This window comes from Bos indicus x Bos taurus, unplaced genomic scaffold (assembly GCF_003369695.1).
Source record: "Bos indicus x Bos taurus breed Angus x Brahman F1 hybrid unplaced genomic scaffold, Bos_hybrid_MaternalHap_v2.0 SuperScaffold_100126, whole genome shotgun sequence".
Classification (NCBI taxonomy): Eukaryota; Metazoa; Chordata; class Mammalia; order Artiodactyla; family Bovidae; genus Bos; species Bos indicus x Bos taurus.
In genome coordinates, this window is record NW_020867066.1 from 511293 (window position 1) to 529898 (window position 18606).

The 18606-nt window shown below is 39.5% G+C and overlaps 1 protein-coding gene across 3 annotated transcripts in view; it reads right to left on the reverse strand.

Annotated features, from left to right (window-relative positions):
- The window catches only part of LOC113888431 (multidrug resistance-associated protein 4-like), a 155739-nt gene that overhangs the window by 81582 nt on the left and 55551 nt on the right, over positions 1-18606 (reverse strand). For all 3 annotated transcript variants that reach the window (XM_027535557.1, XM_027535558.1, XM_027535555.1), the window contains 2 exons: positions 11951-12097; positions 5007-5086 (listed from right to left, as the gene is read on the reverse strand). In XM_027535557.1, the coding sequence (XP_027391358.1) occupies positions 5007-5086; positions 11951-12097 (227 nt within the window). The remainder of the gene's footprint in view (positions 1-5006; positions 5087-11950; positions 12098-18606) is intronic.

Sequence of the window (18606 nt, forward strand, 5' to 3'; positions counted from 1 at the left end):
ACTGTGAAGTGGAATGGTTTGCTTTGGAAGTGAACCAAGTTCGTTCTGTCGTTTTTGAGTTTGCACCCAAGTACTGCATTTCAGACTCTTTTGTTGACTGTGAGAGCTACTCCATTCCTTCTAAGGGATTCTTGCCTACAGAAATAGATACAATGGTCATCTGAATTAAATTCACCTATTCCCTTGCATTTTAGTTCACTGATTCCTAAGATGCTTATGTTTACTCTTGCCATCCTCCTGATTGACCACATCAAATTTACCTTGATTCATGGACCTAAAATTCCAGGTTCCTATGCAATATTGTTCTTTTTAGCACTGGACTTTGCTTTCACCAACAGACACTTCCACAACTGAGCATCATTTCTTCTTCAGCCCAAGTGCTTCATTCTTTCTGCAATTGCCCTCCACTCTTCCCCAGTAGCATACTGGAGACCTTCTAACCTGGCGGGCTCATCTTCTGGTATCATATCTTTTTGCCTTTTCATACTATTCATAGGGTTCTCATGGCAAGAATACTGGAGTGGTTTGTCATTTCCTCCACCAGTGGACCACGTTTTGTCAGAACTCTCCACTATAACCTGTCCATCTTAGTTGGCCCTGCATGACATGGCACACAGCTTCACTGAGTTACACAAGCCCTTCACCACAACGAGGCTGTGATCCATGAAGGGGGAAAGGACATGCACAGTTATTTAAGCTCAGCCAAGTTGTTGGTTTTTTTTGTTGTTGCTGTTGTTGTTTTCTCTTCCTGAATGAGGGGTGTGTGAGGAAGAAAGGTTTTGGAATTCAATTTTCCTCAACAAATTACAGCATTTTGCTGAGGGCAGCTGTGTTTAACTTCTCATACTCAAAGCAGTCCCAATTCTTTTTTTGAAATTTAATAAGCTATTTTTGGGTATTTTTAAATGTATTTATTTTTAATTGAAGGATAATTAAAATGCCTAACTCTAACTTCCACATCTTACTTTCATTTTCACTTGTTTAACTAGCAGGAAGATTTCAAGGAGGTGATAATTTCAGTGACAAGAACTGTACATAATTGAGACTCCTTACTCAATGTCATTTGGAACCTTGGGAAATTGCATGAAAATTACATTAATTTGAAATATTTAGTGCACAATGGTCAATTTTGAAAACAACTGTTTTTATTCTGTGAGTCTACAAAAGAATGTGTCCATTAAAATCTTCAAGAATTACAAACCTGCTGCTGCTGCTAAGTCGCTTCAGTCGTGTCTGACTCTGTGCGACCCCATAGACGGTAGCCCATGAGGCTCCCCCGTCCCTGGGATTCTCCAGGCAAGAACACTGGAGTGGGTTGCCATTTCCTTCTCCAATGCAATACAGACACATGAAAGGTATTTATGGGCCTGGAAACTGTGTCTGACAATAACTTTAATGCAACATAATGCCAGTGTCACCAGACAATTTTCCTCACTTAAAAACACATACGGTGTTTTAAAAGTAAGTACCCATTACTTAGTGCTCAACATGCATTTAGATGTTATGCAAAGAATAACATTAAAACAATTTCATTTCATCTTCCCAACAACATTTATAGAGTTGGCATTACTTTCTCTATTTTACTGAGAGGAGACTGGCTTTGTGGGGCAGAGACAGGAAGAAGGAAAGCTGGGATTCAAGCTTGGAAAGGGAGACTGCAGGGCTCCCACTGCACTTTAAAGCTTTTGCCATCATAAATGATTACCAGGTGGAATAATAAGACATAAATCGGTTTTTGTGCTGCTTTTCCTTCATCCTTTTTGAAATGGTGAACAGCTCCAATTTGCCCAACAACTCATATAACGTGACTGAACAGGCAACATATCTGGTATCTGTAAGAGTCAGTGTACAGGATGGTGTACACACACATGATCACCCTCTGTTGGGATATGGTCTCTGAGTGACATCGTCTGAGTAGATGTTCTGTCCTGAAGTGTAGACCCACTACTCAGAACCCAGGGTTTTCTTTAGCCACACTTGGCATCACTATTACAAAATATTAAATAAATTATCTGAGATATGATTTAAGGGAATGAGAAGGAATTAAATGAGGAAAAGTATATGAAATGGACTCTTTAGAAGTAATAAAAATAAAAATGATCAAGAACCTTCCAAGGTTTATCAAATACACCAAGGACAAGCAGAATCATCAAAACCGAGTTTGGAAACTCTCCGCATGAACTATATCCTTTAAAACAAAACTGAACAACTCCCTTCCAGCCTCTTCCCTTCCCCCTCTCAGCTGGTGATAGAAACACTGGTTCCCACACAAGAATCAGCAGCACCTCCAGACCCAGCATCCACAGCAGCAGCCTTTCCTTCTCATCTGGTATCAAAGGTCACCTCCTAGAAGCTCTGCCACCTCCTGGAACAGGCTCCCTAACTGCCTCCAGCCTCCACATCCAGTTTGCCTTCCAGGACTTCCTCCACAGGGCTCCCACAATTAGGATTCCCAAGGAGCAAGGGGTGAGTTTCTGGATGTCTTCCTTCTCTGGGGGAGCTGGAGGAGACCCATGAGGGGAGGGCTTCATGCCTGACTCACCCCTGTACCTCAGGGCCTCAACTCTAACCCCTGTTTGTTAAAGGGAAGGAGGGAGAGAGGGAAAAAACCACCCACCACCTCACACACACACCCAACTCACAAACTATACACCCCAACAACCAGCAACACCCCCTCAGACCCTACATTCCAGATGGGCCTCTCTCATGCTTCAGTCAAACTCCTTCCAGGAGTAGCCTGTCTTCACCTCAACTCCCTTCACACCTCCTGGATTCTCAGCCCTTTGCACTCTGGCCTCCTCACATCTGAAACCTGCTTCTCCGGTCACCAACACCTGATTCCAAATCAACCAACAACTTTCCATGGACTCACCTTCTCATTTGCATTGAGCAGACCTGTCCTTCCTTGATTCTACAACCTACCTCCTTCTTTCTCCCTTGCTATTCACCGTGAGTCTACTCTCCTCCCCCTTCTCTATTTACTCTCTAATATCGAGTCTTCTTATCTTGGCCCCTGAAAATGCTTCCCTCTCTCTGGGCTATCTTGTCATCCTCACAGATTCAGCTACTACAGCTCAGTGAAGGGTACATAGGCTCTATGCTCATCCTAGATCTCCCCCTCAAACACCAGAATCTTACTTCCAATGACCCGCAGGACACCTCTACCTTCAACTTCAAGATAATTGGACTACAAGTGGCAGAGCTGCGGTTGCAAATCAGCAAGACTAGACTTTTCTCTCCTCTTTAATGAGAATGTTTCCTACTGAAATCAGGTAGCATCTATCCCTGTCTCTATCTGTCATGCAAAAACATGTAACAATTCTGATATGACCACTAACTCACCATGAGCTAAGTACATGGCTGAAACCCAACCTTGGCCTACCTTGCCATAGCAAAGAAACAGAACCTTTCACAAAATCTTTTCAAAGTAATTCATAATCACTGTTAAAATGTGGCCCTGTTTTTAGGAAAAAATTGTTTCTGGGAATAAATTACATAGTTAAACCCAGCAGGGCACATTTACAAAATAAGTTTGCAAAAAAGAAAACAATCAGACATATTTGCAGTACAAGTCCTCTGCCTCTGCCTCTCAGCTTTGTTCACATTGGTAACAGTGGAAGCCTTGCCCACAGGCTATTTTGTCTGCACTGAGAAGTTCACTGCTGCATTTCTGTGTGCAGTCTTTCATAATCCATTTCATTTCCAATATTAACACTTGGGAAGAAAAGGAAAACTCCCCTCAAACTTAATCACTGAAAAGTAGACAGAATTAAATAACAGAAAAAAACAGCCCATGTGAGCAACGATACTAAATGAGATGAGAGCGGAGATGACACAACATCATTCTTTAGAACCTCAAGTTCACAGACAAAACAGAGGCTGGATAGAAGGTATTGCACAGGTCTCTCTCTCTCTCTCTCTCTCTCTCTCTCCTTTCTTTAAGACATCTCAAGGCAGAGCAATCAACCCGTGAAAAGAAAAAAGCCTACAAAAACAAAGGGCATTTTCTGAGATGACTTTGATCCCAGAATCAAATTACTGGCTTAAAGGCTTTGTATCCTCAATAAATGGTCTCTGTAGTCCTTGTTGGACCTCCCAGGAGGCTCAGTGGTAAAGAATTCACCTGCCAATAAAGGAAACACAGGTTTGATCCCTGGGTCAGGAAGATCCCCTAGGCAATGGCAACCCACTGGGGTACCCTTGCCTTAGAAATCCCATGGACAGGGGAGCCTGCAGGGCTGTAGTCCATGGGGTCACAAAAGAGTTGGACACAACTTAGTGACTAAACAACAACATTGTCCTTGCTAAAGTATTATTTTAAACTTATTTTTACCAATCTTTTCTTTGTAAGTAACCACATATGGCTTTATCCAAATAAAACCATGCAGTAAATATGTGCCCTCTGTGGTAATACAATGCATCGTGCTGGTGCTCAGTCATGTCTGAGTCCATGAAACACCATAGACTACAGCCTGCCAGGATCCTCTGTCCATGAGATTTTTCAGGCAAGAATACTGGAGTGGGTTGCCATTTCCTTCTCCAGGGGTTCTTCTTCACCCAAGGACTGAACTCTTGTCTCTTGTGTTTCCTGTATCTGCAGGAAACTTCATCACTGAGCCACCTAGGAAGGCCAATACAATGCATAATTTAGTTTATCAAGGCTATCTTTCTGTGAGAAATGATTGTCTCTCTGTTATGAAATGTGCTCACAGTAAAGAGAATCCACACCAGACACCTGGAAGGCAGAGGGAGAACCACTTACCCAGCATGTCACTGCTTCAGACCAACCTTGACGTGACTGTGTAGCCACTCCTGTCCAGGTGTTACTCATGTTAACTCAGCCTCCCAATCACAGCCATACCTCTCTCTTACAAACACAGCCTCTTAATGAAGATAATAGAACACATCACCAGTTTGAAAGGCCCACCCTCAGCCCCTGTGAAAAGGCCTTAAGAAACAGGCACCTGCTTCTCCCTGTGAGAGCTCTGACAGGACTGCTACGTTACCTGGATGAAATCAAGAAATGTCAAGGGCAGTAAGTCATCCATTTGACCTATGTCTTTCGAAAAACGATTTAAAATTCTTCCTGCAAGAACAAGGTATAAAAAATTACTCATTTCTTCAGGTAGGAGCTTTAAGAGAAACAATTCATGAAATAATCAAAACAATATTTTTTAAAACATATCTATTTAGGGGCTTCCCTGGTGGTACAGTGAATAAGAATCTGCCTGCCAGTGCAGGGAGATTCCTAGTTTCAATCCCTAGGTTGGGAAGATCATCTGGAGACTAAAATGACTACCCACTCCAATATTCTTGCCTGCAAAGTCCCATGGACAGAGGAGCCTAGTGAGCTACAGTCCACAGGGACACAAAAGGTCAGACATGACTTAGCGACTAAACAATATCAGCAAATTTAACATATTACAAATTCACATAAAATGAAATAAGGAGATGTAAGTGGTAAATAGAAAGAGAAAATAGGATGACACCTAAAGAGAAACAAAAATATCACCAAATGTCAGTGGGTGGGGAGTTGAAATTGAGCCCTGATTTTCAAAAGAATGGGGGAAATCTTGTGGCAGTACTGGAAAGGGTTGGTGGATTTTAGAATGTTCCTTCCTTTTAGATCTTTTATCTAAGACTCACTCCAAGTGCTAAGTCAGTAATAAACACCTGCAAAATATTTAAGTCAATCCTGATTGTTACACTAATTTTGCTTTAGTTATCAAGATTAATTTTGGCATGATACTTTTAAAATAAACATAATTTCTCTGTAGTTTTTTTCCCCTCCAGATGGTTCACATCCCCTCACATTTTGGGAAATTGTGGATTCCAGCCATATCCAAGTGTGAGTTTAATACTGGGGTAGTAAGCCATTTGCAGAAGGCAATGGCACCCCACTCCAGTACTCTTGCCTGGAAAATCCCATAGACAGAGGAGCCTGGTAGGCTGCAGTCCATGGTGTCGCAAAGAGTCAGACACGACTGCGTGACTTCACTTTCACTTTTCACTTTCATGCATTGGAGAAGGAAATGGCAACCCACTCCAGTGTTCTTGACTGGAGAATCCCAGGGATGGCGGAGCCTGGTGGGCTGCCGTCTATGGGGTCCCACAGAGTCGGGCACGACTGAAGTGACTTAGCAGTAGAGTAGAAGTAGCAGTAAGCCATTATTTTCAGAGGTGTACCAGGTGTGACAAACACAGATTTGTGATTAAGCGTCTAAGAAGACCAGCAGGATGTAGGCAGGAAAACAGAAATATTACTAAATGACTAAGGATCACTTATAATCGTTGATTTTATTTCCCTTCTCAGAATCCATAACAGTATATCCTAAAGGCGGTAAGATTAGACAATGATAACTAATTTCTAGTAAATATTTGGTGTGAACTATAAATGCCACCTATCACATCAGTAAACAAAGGATGCTGCAGCCATCAGGGCTCTGCAGACACTCCTGCAAGGGTGGTGCACCCTGTGGAGACTCAGGATGAGAAAGCACAGGACACTGGCCCCAGATAGCAGAGATGCAGATCAAAGGAACTGTAATAGGGAGGAGCCGGTTTTGATTGCATGTTGGATCTCTTTGACTTTAGCTTTTGCTACTCATCGCTTTTGTTGGGGAATCCTACTTCTCTGCCTGAATGTTAAACTAAAGTGACTTTTTTCTGCTCACAGAGAGACAGTCTAAGCTTGGCCACTTGTGAATGGCTACAGAAAAGAAGAAATGAACACATTCCTCTCCAATTTTGCAAGATAAATGGCCTTTTGACTTGACTTCCTTTCCTGCTTTCCTCTTTGTTCTATAAAAGAACCTGGAATCCAGACCCCAATAAGATTGTTATTTTGAGACATTAGTTTGCCATCTTCGCAGTCTGCCAGCTTTCCAAATAAAGTTGTTATTCCTTGCCTCCGTACCTCATCTGTAAGACTTACTGGGCTGTCATGAGGCAAGCAGAACAAGCTTGAAATTGGTAACAAGTAACACTACTATATGTGGTTTTCTCTTCATGACAAAACATGCCAGAAACAAAGTCCATCATAAATAATCTATTGCAAATTCAACTTCTGAAAATGATCACAGGAAAGTGTTCAATTTAATATACCTACCACTAAAAGAGTAATTAATTTATGGCCCCTAAACCTTTTGTACAAACTAGGTCGATCTTTGCAGTACTCATTTGGGCTTCTATTTTCTTGAAGGAATGAAGTCATGTTAATAGACACAGGAGGGGAGACAAAATATACCTGAGTGTGCTATCTGCTCTAGGATTAGTAACCTTGAAGATTTAAACTTCATCCCAAATCCTTGAAAAATAAGTCAGCATCTGGAGATACCCACAGGTATTGAATACAAAAGTGTCTGGTTAACTGTGGTCATGAACAATCAAAGGCTTTGAGAACAGAAATCCAGTCCCACTTGATACTCCCAACTTCATGACTGTAGTTTTCAAATTAATTGACAAAAGTGGAGCAACTTCACAACATAAAAGCACAGACTCCTCCAATCATTTCCTCATTACAGCTTCATAATAAGATGAGATCTGTGTGGCCCTCTGCAGTTTATTATCCTATACTCTGCTCCTGCCTGGACCAAACAACATGTGCTGAGTAAATCTACACATGATGTTGACCTCAACAGTCTTATTTAACTATCATAAGAGTCTTGTGGAATAGGAAAGAGCAGCAGTTACTTCCCTTTCACAGGAGACGAAGTTCCCAGACACCATGTCATCATCCTCGCTAAGGTTCCTTAGGCATTGCCCATGTGCTAAGTGTTACAAATGTATTAATCTGTTTAATGCCCACAGTACTGAGATATTCACAAGTGTGTGAATCAGTCAGTTCAATTTAGCTGCTCAGTCATATCTGACTCTTTGCAACTCTATGGACTGCAGCACACCAGGCCTCCCTGTCCATCATCAACTCCCAGAGCTTGCTCAAACTCATGTCCATCGAGTCGATGATAACATCCAACCATCTTATCCTCTGTCATCCCCCTCTCCTCCCACCTTCAATCTTTCCCAACATCAGGGTCTTTTCAAATGAGTCAGCTCTTCACTTCAGGTGGCCAAAGAATTGGAGCTTCAGCATCAGTCCTTCCAGTGAATATTCAGGACTGATTTCCTTTAGGATGGACTGGTTGGATCTCCTTGAGGTCCAAGGGACTCCCAAGAATCTTCTCCAACACCACAGTTCAAAAGCATCAAGTCTTCAGCACTAGCTTTCCTATGGCCCTACTCTCACATCCATTCATGACTACTAAAAAAACCATAGCTTTGACCAAATGGACTTCTGTCAGCAAAGTAATGTCTCTGCTTTTTAATATGCTGTCTAGATTGGTCATAGCTTTTCTTCCAAGGAGCAAGCGTCTTTTAATTTCATGGCTGCAGTCACCATCTGCAGTGATTTTGGAGCCCAAGAAAACGAAGTCTCTCACTCTTTCCACTGTTTCCCCACTTATCTGCCATGAAATGATGGGACCAGATGTCATGATCTTAGTTTTCCGAATGTTGAGTTTTAACTCAGCTGTTTCACTCTCCTCTTTCACTTTCATCAAGAGGCTCCTAAGTTCCTCTTTGCTTTCTGCCATAATGGTGGTGTCATCTGCATATCTAAGGTTATTGATATTTCTCCTGGCAATCTTAATTCTGGCTTGAGCTTCATCCAGCCCAGGATTTCACATGATGTACTCTGCATATAAGTTAAATAAGTAAGGTGACAATATACAGCCTTGACGTACTCCTTTCTGAACTTGGAACCTATCCATTGTTTCATGTCCAGGTCTAACTGTTGCTTCTTGATCTGCATACAGATTTCTTAGGAGGCAGGTCAGGTGGTCTGGTAATACCATCTCTTTCAGAATTTTCCAGAGTTTATTGTGATCCACACAGTCAAAGGCCTTTGCATAGTCAATAAAGCAGAAGTAGATATTTTTATGGAACTCTCTAGCCTTTTTGATGATCCAACAGATGTTGGCAGCTTGATCTCTGGTTCCTCTGCCTTTTCTAAAACCAGCTTGAATATCTGGAAGTTCTCGATTCAGGTACTATTGAAGCATCACTTGGAGAATTTTGAGCATTATTTTGCTAGCATGAGAGATGAGTGCAATTGTGCAATAGTTTGAACATTCTTTAGCATTGCCTTTCTTTGGGATTGGAAGGAAAACTGACTTTTTCCAGTCCTGTGGCCACTTCCACAGTTTTCCAAATTTGCTGGCATACTGAGTGCAGCACTTTTACAGGAGCATCTTTTAGAATTTGAAGTAATTCAGCTAACTCCATCAACTGCACTAGCTTTTTTTTTTTTTTTAGTTTTAGTTTTTTTTTAATTTAATTTTATTTTTAAACTTTACAATATTGTATTGGTTTTGCCAAATATCGAAATGAATCTGCCACAGGTATACATGTGTTCCCCATCCTGAACCCTCCCCCTTCCTCCCTCCCCATACCATCCCTCTGGGTCGTCCCAGTGCATCAGCCCCAAACATCCAGTATCGTGTATCGAACCTGGACTGGCGACTCGTTCCATATATGATATTATACGTATTTCAATGCCATTCTCCTAAATCATCCCACCCTCTCCCTCTCCCACAGAGTCCACAAGACTGTTCTATACATCAGGGTCTCTTTTGCTGTCTCGTATACAGGGTTATTGTTACCATCTTTCTAAATTCCATATATATGCGTTAGTATACTGTATTGGTGTTTTTCTTTCTGGCTTACTTCACTCTGTATAATAGGTTCCAGTTTCATCCACCTCATTAGAACTGATTCAAACGTATTCTTTTTAACGGCTGAGTAATACTCCATTGTGCACTAGTTTTTTTGTAGTGATGCTTCCTAACACCTATCTGACTTCAGACTCCAGGAAGTCTGGCTCTAGGTGAGTGATCACACCATCATGGTTATCTGGGTCATGAAGGTGTTTTTTGTATAGTTCTTCTGTGTATTCTTGGCACCTTTTCTTAATATCTTCTGCTCTGTTAGGTCCGTACCATTTCTGCCCTTTATTGTGCCCATCTTTGCTTGAAATGTTCCCTTCATATCTCTAATTTTCTTGAAGCAACCTCTAGTCTTTGCCAGTGTGTTAACAGTATCCTCATATTTTACAGGTTAGAAAATCGAGACACAGAGAAATGAAATAACTAGCACATACATAAAGATTAACATAACTATAACTGGCTACTGCTATTAGTAACTAGCAACAGGACTGAAACGAGACAGCTGGTTCTAGAATCCATAATTATAACCATGGCACCATCCTGCCTGGAGATTTGCCTGCCCAGTAGTATCTACATGCTTTATCCTTGGTCACACAGCTGGTTGATGACCATGCTGAGCTTATTCCTATCCTCCCTCCAGCCCTCATTCCTGCCTCGACAGGTCCTGTCAATCATCACTTGCAAAAAAACAAAGCCACCTTGGGCCTCAGCACAAGTCTAACCACCTGAACAGCGTAGGCATGTACACTGATGAACTAACCCTTTGTAGGAAGCCAGGTCAGGAGACTACTTTCTGAAGTACGACAGGTCAAAGGCCTCAAGGTAGAGGAAGCAACCACTAGGAAACCTTCAGGGACACTCTTGCTTAACACTGAAGATCCACCTGCCACATACCACAAGACCACTTAAATATAACCAAAAGTCCATTGCAAAACTAGAGAGTGGATTTTATTGAGGAGGATGTATACATTTAACTGATCTTGTGTTTTAACTAATTTTCCATTACTATTTAGGTAAACCTCAAAGTATGAACGCATGTCAGAGCTCTGTGGTCCCAGAAATGAATGGGCAATGAAACAAAGACACACACAGCCTGTCTCCTATAGAGATGTTCCTGGAAGAAGGTCCTTCTTAACACCATGTTAGCTTAATACCATGTAACACAGCCAACCTTCCAAAACTTGTCAAAAACATTTCAACATGTTATCATTATCTGTTGGATGTTTCATATGCCACACAACAAATGGACTCTTAAACCATCCTGCAAAATATACATTCATTTATCTTTACTGCTGCTGCTACTGCTAAGTCACTTCAGTCACGTCCGACTCTGTGTGACCCCATAGACGGCAGCCCATCAGGCTCCCCCGTCCCTGGGATTCTCCAGGCAAGAACACTGGAGTGGGTTGCCATTTTCTTCTCCAAATTAGCAGTCTAGGACTCACCTAACATTTATATTATACTTCTTCAACAGAACCCAAGATGAACCACTAGTAAAACAGATTATAAGATTATTTGGATATTGGATGAATTGATCTGCTGAACTCTATAATTCACAGAAGGAATTAAAACTTTTAATTTGTTTTTTAACAAATAAAATTCTGCACTGTGCTAATCTCATTTTGCATATAATTTAGCAAATGGCTATTAAGGCTTTATTGTAAGGGATTACAAAAAAAAGTCCTATTGTGCACCATGCAAGATACAGAAAATAATGATTCACAAATAACTAACGAACAGCTAAGGGAATCATGGTTTTTCCTTTCATTATAGACTTCTCAAAATAAAAATGTTTTCAAATTAAAGTTACATTAAGAGTTTATGGAAAATCACATCCCTAGCTTAAGAACTTAAAGGTCTTTCCATTTTAAAAAGGAATGGATGATTATAACTAAAGCTTGTTAAAATGTTGCTTTGGGGAAAAGTATTGATTCTTTGTTTCATTCTTTCTAATAGCTTTTTCTTTGCCTGCTTACTATAAAATAAAGCACTCTTATTCTGAGGACAATTTCTGATTCAGTTACTGATACACATAAATTGCAAGAAAAGCTCATACACTCCTATATTCAGATTTCCTCTGGTAGGAAAAAATAGCTATGAAACTTTTTATATAAAACTAATCAACATGCACAGTGATTTTTGTCCTAGCATCTCTTCCATTTTCAACTATCAAACATAATTAGGCATTAAAAGTGTTAAGACATAGAAAAACTTGGTGTCTGACTTACCTATAGGATTTCTATTGAAGAACAATACCGGAGCTCTCAAAATGGACTCCAACATTTTGTTGTGCAAAGTTTGTGAAGAATTAACAAGGACATAGAATATCAACAGAGATCTTATGATGCCAAAAAGGATGGTAGATACAATTAACCCTGAAATAAAGAAACATCACTCAGCACAAGATCTCTGCCTTATACTCAATGACGCTAAAGCATGGTAGGCAGTTTATAAAGATACTGTGTATTTTATTCTATAAGTAAAATTTATACATAAATTTACATATATAGAATACAGAATCAATAAATTTGTATATATATATATATGTAACTACACATATACAATGGATTGTGTAAGAGCTCAATGCTTTCACAAAATATATTTATAAAGTACAATATAAAAAACACTATTTTCTTCTCATGAAATAGAAACAACACAGAGGAGGGTGGAAATCGTATAAACTGCAGGCGCATTTTAGGTTTTCCTAATTCAATTAAAAGTCCTAATAAAGACTCAGGAGAAAAATGATAATTAATTCCAGTTGAGTTATTTCAAATCCTAAAAGATGATGTTGTGAAAGTGCTGCACTCAATATACCAGCAAATTTGGAAATCTCGGCAATGGCCACAGGACTGGAAAAGGTAAGTTTTAATTCCAATCCCTAAGAAAGGCAATGCCAAAGAATGCTCAAACTACCACACAATTACACTCATCTCACACGCTTGTAAAGTTATGCTCAAAATTCTCCAAGCCAGGCTTCAGCAATACGTGAACCATAAAATTCCAGATGTTCAAGCTGGTTTTGGAAAAGGCAGAGAAACCAGAGATCAAATTGCCACCCCCACGGAATCATCAAAAAAGCAAGAGAGTTCCAGAAAAACATCTATTTCTGCTTTATTGACTATGCCAAGGCCTTTGACTATATGGATCACAATAAACTCTGGAAAATTCTGAAAGACATAGGAATAAAAGACTACCTGACCTGCCTCCTGATAAAGCTGTATGCAGCTCAGGAAGCAACAATTAAAACTGGGCATGGAATAAGAGACTGGTTCCAAATTCGGAAAGGAGTACGTCAAGGCTGTGTATTGTCACCTGGCTTATTTAACATATATGCAGAGTACATCATGAGAAATCCTGGGCTGGATGAAGCATAAGCTGGAATCAAGATTGCCAGGAGAAATAGCAATAACCTCAGATATGCAGATGACACCATCCTTATGGGAGAAAGTGAAGAACTAGAGCCTCTTTGATGAAAGTGAAAGAGGAGAGTGAAAAAGTTGGCTTAAAGCTCAACATTCAGAAAACTAAGATCATGGCATCCAGTCCCATCACTTCATGGCAAATAGATAGGGAAACAGTGGAAATAGTGGCAGACTTTATTTATTGGGGGGCTCCAAAATCACTGCAGATGGTGACTGCAGCCACAAAATAAAAAGACACATACTCCTTGAAAGAAAAGTAATGACCAATCCAGACAGCATATTAAAAAGCAGAGACATTACTTTGCCAACAAAGGTCCATCTAGTTAAGGCTATGGTTTTTCCAGTGGTCATGTATGGATGTGAGAGTTGGACCAAAGGAAAGCTAATGCTGAAGACTCAATGCTTTTGAACTGTGGTGTTGGAGAAGACTCTTGAGAGTCCCTTGGACTGCAAGGAGATCCAACCAGTCCATCCTAAAGGATATCAGTCCTGAATATTCATTGGAAGGACTGATGCTAAAGCTGAAGCTCCAATTCTTTGGCCACCTGATGTGAAGAGCTGACTCATTTGAAAAGACCCTGATGTTCGGAAAGATTGAAGGTGGGAGGAGAAGCATATGACAGAGGATGAGATGGTTGGATGCCATCACTGACTCAATGGACATGAGTTTGAGTAAACTCCAGGAGTTGGTGATGCTGAAGGGCCTGATGTTGGAAGGCCTGACATGCTACAGTCCATTGGGTCGCAAAGAATCGGACACAACTGAGAGACTGAACTAAACTGATAAAAAGTAGTTGATTTTCCTTTCCCCATATTTCAAATATCACTACTTACAGTATGTCCCATAATCTAAAACTCTGGTATGCTTTACAGCCAACAGATGAATTAACAGGGAACAAGAGAAAAGACTTAGCATTTCCTTGTAAACATCTAATTACAAGTAAGTGTCTATTTACTTTCATGTAAAGTCGCTACTTGAGAACCTACTGTACAGCACAGAGAAGTCTATTCAGTGCTCTGTGGTGACCAAAATGGGAAAGAAATAAAAAAATGGGAGGATATATGTATACGTATAACTGGTTCACTTTCCTGAACAGCACAAAGTAACACAACATGGTTATGCTACAACTATACTGTAATAAAAATTAGTAAAACTTTTAAAAATAAATAATAAAGTAGCTACTTCTATGCCCAAGTAGCTTTAAAGAGTACAAAAAGATCATGTTAAGTTGTAAGTGGACCATCCCTTAAACAACTGAATTGGAAGGAACTACAAATTAGATTTTGACATGAGGTAATTAATCTAAGTCAGCAACTAATCTCTCACTAAGTGATTTATAGAAACATAAAGCATATGCTTTATGTTTCTATAAATCACTTAGTGAGAGATTAGTAAATAAATATCATTTAAATGTATATCTTTTCAATGACATAAATGATCACTACTATGCATCAGACAGCTATGAATTAAAACAGCCCTCCAAACATCTCTCCTGTTCACAATGGTAAATAGAGTGGGTAAATAGAGTTAATATAATAAATATTCCATCAAGTACTTTTTTTCCATTTAGATGACATATCAGTGTTATTTAAATTCTGAAAGCTGCTCAAATTCCTGAATTCCATCAACAGGCATTTGCTGCCTACCATTCTATATGAATATGTAACAGAATCCCTTCCTCCTTTTTAAGTCCACATAATCAACAAATTCAGAAGGTAAACAGCTAATGGGTTTAAGTTTCTTAGCAAGTGATCAATAAAATAAATACCAAATTTCAATGAGTGGATTTTCATATGAATCACTTTTGTAGAAAGCTTTTACAAACATTTCCTGTGGGAATTTTTTTTTAATATTTTATTTTTAATTTTATTTTATTTAACTTTACAATATTGTATTGGTTTTGTCATATATCAAAATGAATCTGCCACAGGTATACATGTGTTCCCCATCCTGAACCCCCCTTCTTCCTCCCTCCCCATACCATCCCTCTGGGGCATCCCAGTGCATCAGCCCCAAGCATCCAGGATCCTGCATTGAACCTGGACTGGCGACTCGTTTCATATATGATATTATACATATTTCAATGCCATTCTCCCAAATCATCCCACTCTCTTCTTCTCCCACAGAGTCCAAAAGACTGTTCTATACATCAGGGTCTCTTTTGCTGTCTCGTATACAGGGTTATTGTTACCATCTTTCTAAATTCCATATATATGCGTTAGTATACTGTATTGGTGTTTTTCTTTCTGGCTTATTTCACTCTGTATCATCGGCTCCAGTTTCATCCACCTCATTAGAACTGATTCAAATGTATTCTTTTTACTGGCTGAGTAATACTCCATTGTGTATATGTACCATGGCTTTCTTATCCATTCATCTGCTGATAGACATCTAGGTTGCTTCCATGTCCTGGCTATTATAAACAGTGCTGCGATGAACATTGGGGTACATGGGTCTCTTTCAATTCTGGTTTCCTCAGTGTGTTTGCCCAGCAGTGGGATTGCTGGATCATAAGGCAGTTCTATTTCCAGTTTTTTAAGGAATCTCCACACTGTTCTCCATAGTGGCTGTACTAGTTTGCATTCCCACCAACAGTGTAAGAGGGTTCCCTTTTCTCCACACCCTCTCCATCATTTATTGCTTGTAGACTTTTGGATCGCAGACATTCTGACTGGCGTGAAATGGTACCTCATAGTGGCTTTGATTTGCATTTCTCTGATAATGAGTGATGTTGAGCATCTTTTCATGTGTTTGTTAGCCATCTGTATGTCTTCTTTGTAGAAATGTCTATTTAGTTCTTTGGCCCATTTTTTGATTGGGTCATTTATTTTTCTGGAATTGAGGTGTAGGAGTTGCTTGTATATTTTTGAGATTAGTTGTTTGTCAGTTGCTTCATTTGCTATTATTTTCTCCCATTCTGAAGGCTGTATTTTCACCTTGCTTATAGTTTCCTTTGTTGTGCAGAAGCTTTTAAGTTTAATTAGGTCCCATTTGTTTATTTTTGCTTTTATTTCCAATATTCTAGGAGGTGGGTCATAGAGGATCCTGCTGTGATGTATGTCGGAGAGTATTTTGCCTATGTTCTCCTCTAGGAGTTTTATAGTTTCTGGTCTTACATTTAGATCTTTAATCCATTTTGAGTTTATTTTTGCAGATGACATGATCCTCTACATAGAAAACCCTAAAGACTCCACCAGAAAATTACTAGAACTAATCAATGAATATAGTAAATTTGCAGGATATAAAATCAACACACAGAAATCCCTTGCATTCCTATACACTAATAATGAGAAAATAGAAAGTGAAATTAAGAAAACAATTCCATTCACCATTGCAACGAAAAGAATAAAATACTTAGGAATATATCTACCTAAAGAAACTAAAGACCTATATATAGAAAACTATAAAACACTGGTGAAAGAAATCAAAGAGGGCACTAATAGATGGAGAAATAAACCATGTTCATGGATTGGAAAAATCAATATAGTGAAAATGAGTATACTACCCAAAGCAATTTATAGATTCAATGCAATCCCTATCAAGCTACCAACAGTATTCTGCACAGAGCTAGAACAAATGATTTCACAATTTGTATGGAAATACAAAAAACCTCGAATAGCCAAAGCTATCTTGAGAAAGAAGAATGGAACTGGAGGAATCAACCTGCCTGACTTCAGGCTCTACTACAAAGCCACAGTCATCAAGACAGTATGGTACTGGCACAAAGACAGAAATATAGATCAATGGAACAAAATAGAAAGCCCAGAGATAAATCCATGCACATATGGACACCTTATCTTTGACAAAGGAGGCAAGAATATACAATGGATTAAAGACAATCTCTTTAACAAGTGGTGCTGGGAAAACTGGTCAACCACTTGTAAAAGAATGAAACTAGAGCACTTTCTAACACCATACACAAAAATAAACTGTGGGAATATTTAAATTAAAAAAATTTTAATTGGGGTATAACTGTCTTACAATGTTGTGTTAGTTTCTGCTGAACAAGGAAGTGAATCAGCTACATGTATACAAATATCCGCTCTCTCTTGGACCTCCTTCCCCACCACCATTTCCACCCCTCTAGGTCACCACAGATCACCAAGCTGAGCTCCTTGAGCTATACAAAAACAACTTCCCACTATCTATTTGTTTTACACATGGTAGTGTAGATATGTCAATCCTAATTTTCTAACTTACCCCCTTAACCAGAGTCAACCATCTATTCTTTACCTCTACATTTTTACATCTAAAAATTATTAAATTTTATATATATAAAGAGAATTTACACAAATATTTAAAAAATACTTTGATTCAAAAAACGTATTTTATGCTGAAAAGTGTTTCCCAGCTCTGTTTGGGAACAAGGCCCTGTGTTTGTCTCCCTCTTATAAATTTGAATCATGACTTTCAGTTCTCAAAATCACCTGTGAAGAAGCTGCTAAAGGGCAAGACGTGGGAAAACACCGTGGGAGGATCACATTCACCATCAAGTTTACTTTTTCTTCAGAGAAACTACATGACAGTCATAAGAGGAGGCTGAACAAGCACCACCTCCCCCCTACTTGTGGGAAAGTGAGGCTTCGTGTAGATTTCATAGCACTTTGGGTCAGACCAGAAATAACTCAGTGGTCTCTATTCCTACTGTTGCAAATAGCATCTATATTGTACCATTTTTCTAGATTCCACATATATGTGTTAATTATGCATTTTTGTTTTTCTCTTTCTGACTTACTTCACTCTGTATGACAGACTCTAGGTCCATCCATGTCTACAAATGACCCAATTTTGTTCCTTTTTATGGTTGAGTAATATTCCAGTGTGGGCTTCCCTGGTGGCTCAGTGGTAAAGAACCTGCCTGCCAATGGAGGATGCAGGTTCAATCCCTGGGTCACATAGACCCCCTGGAGAACGAAATGGCAATTCACTCTAGTATTTTTGCCTAGTAAACCACATGGAAGAGAAGCCTGATAGGCTACAGTCCATGGGGTTGAAAATGAGTCAGACATGATTTAGCAACTGAATAACAAAAATATGCCAGTGTATATATGTTCCATAAATGAGATGAAAAGACAACCTTGATAATGAGAAAAATATCTGCAAACTAAGCAATTTTCAAGGGATTAATTTCCAAAATATACAAACAGCTCATGTAACTCAAAAAAAAAAAAAAAAAAAAAAATCAAAAAATGGGCAGAAGACTTAAATAGACACTTTCCAAAGAAGACAGACAGATGGCCAAAAGGCACATGAAAAAATGTTCAACATCACTTAATTTTTCAGGTCAATTCAGTTCAGTCACTTAGTTGTGTCTGACTCTTTGTGACCCCATGGACTGCAGGCCGCCAGGCTTCCCTGTCCATCACCAAATCCTGGAGCTTGCTCAAACTCAAGTCTCTCAAGTGGATGATGCCATCCAACCATCTCATCCTCTGTTGTCCCCTTCTCCTCCTGCCAT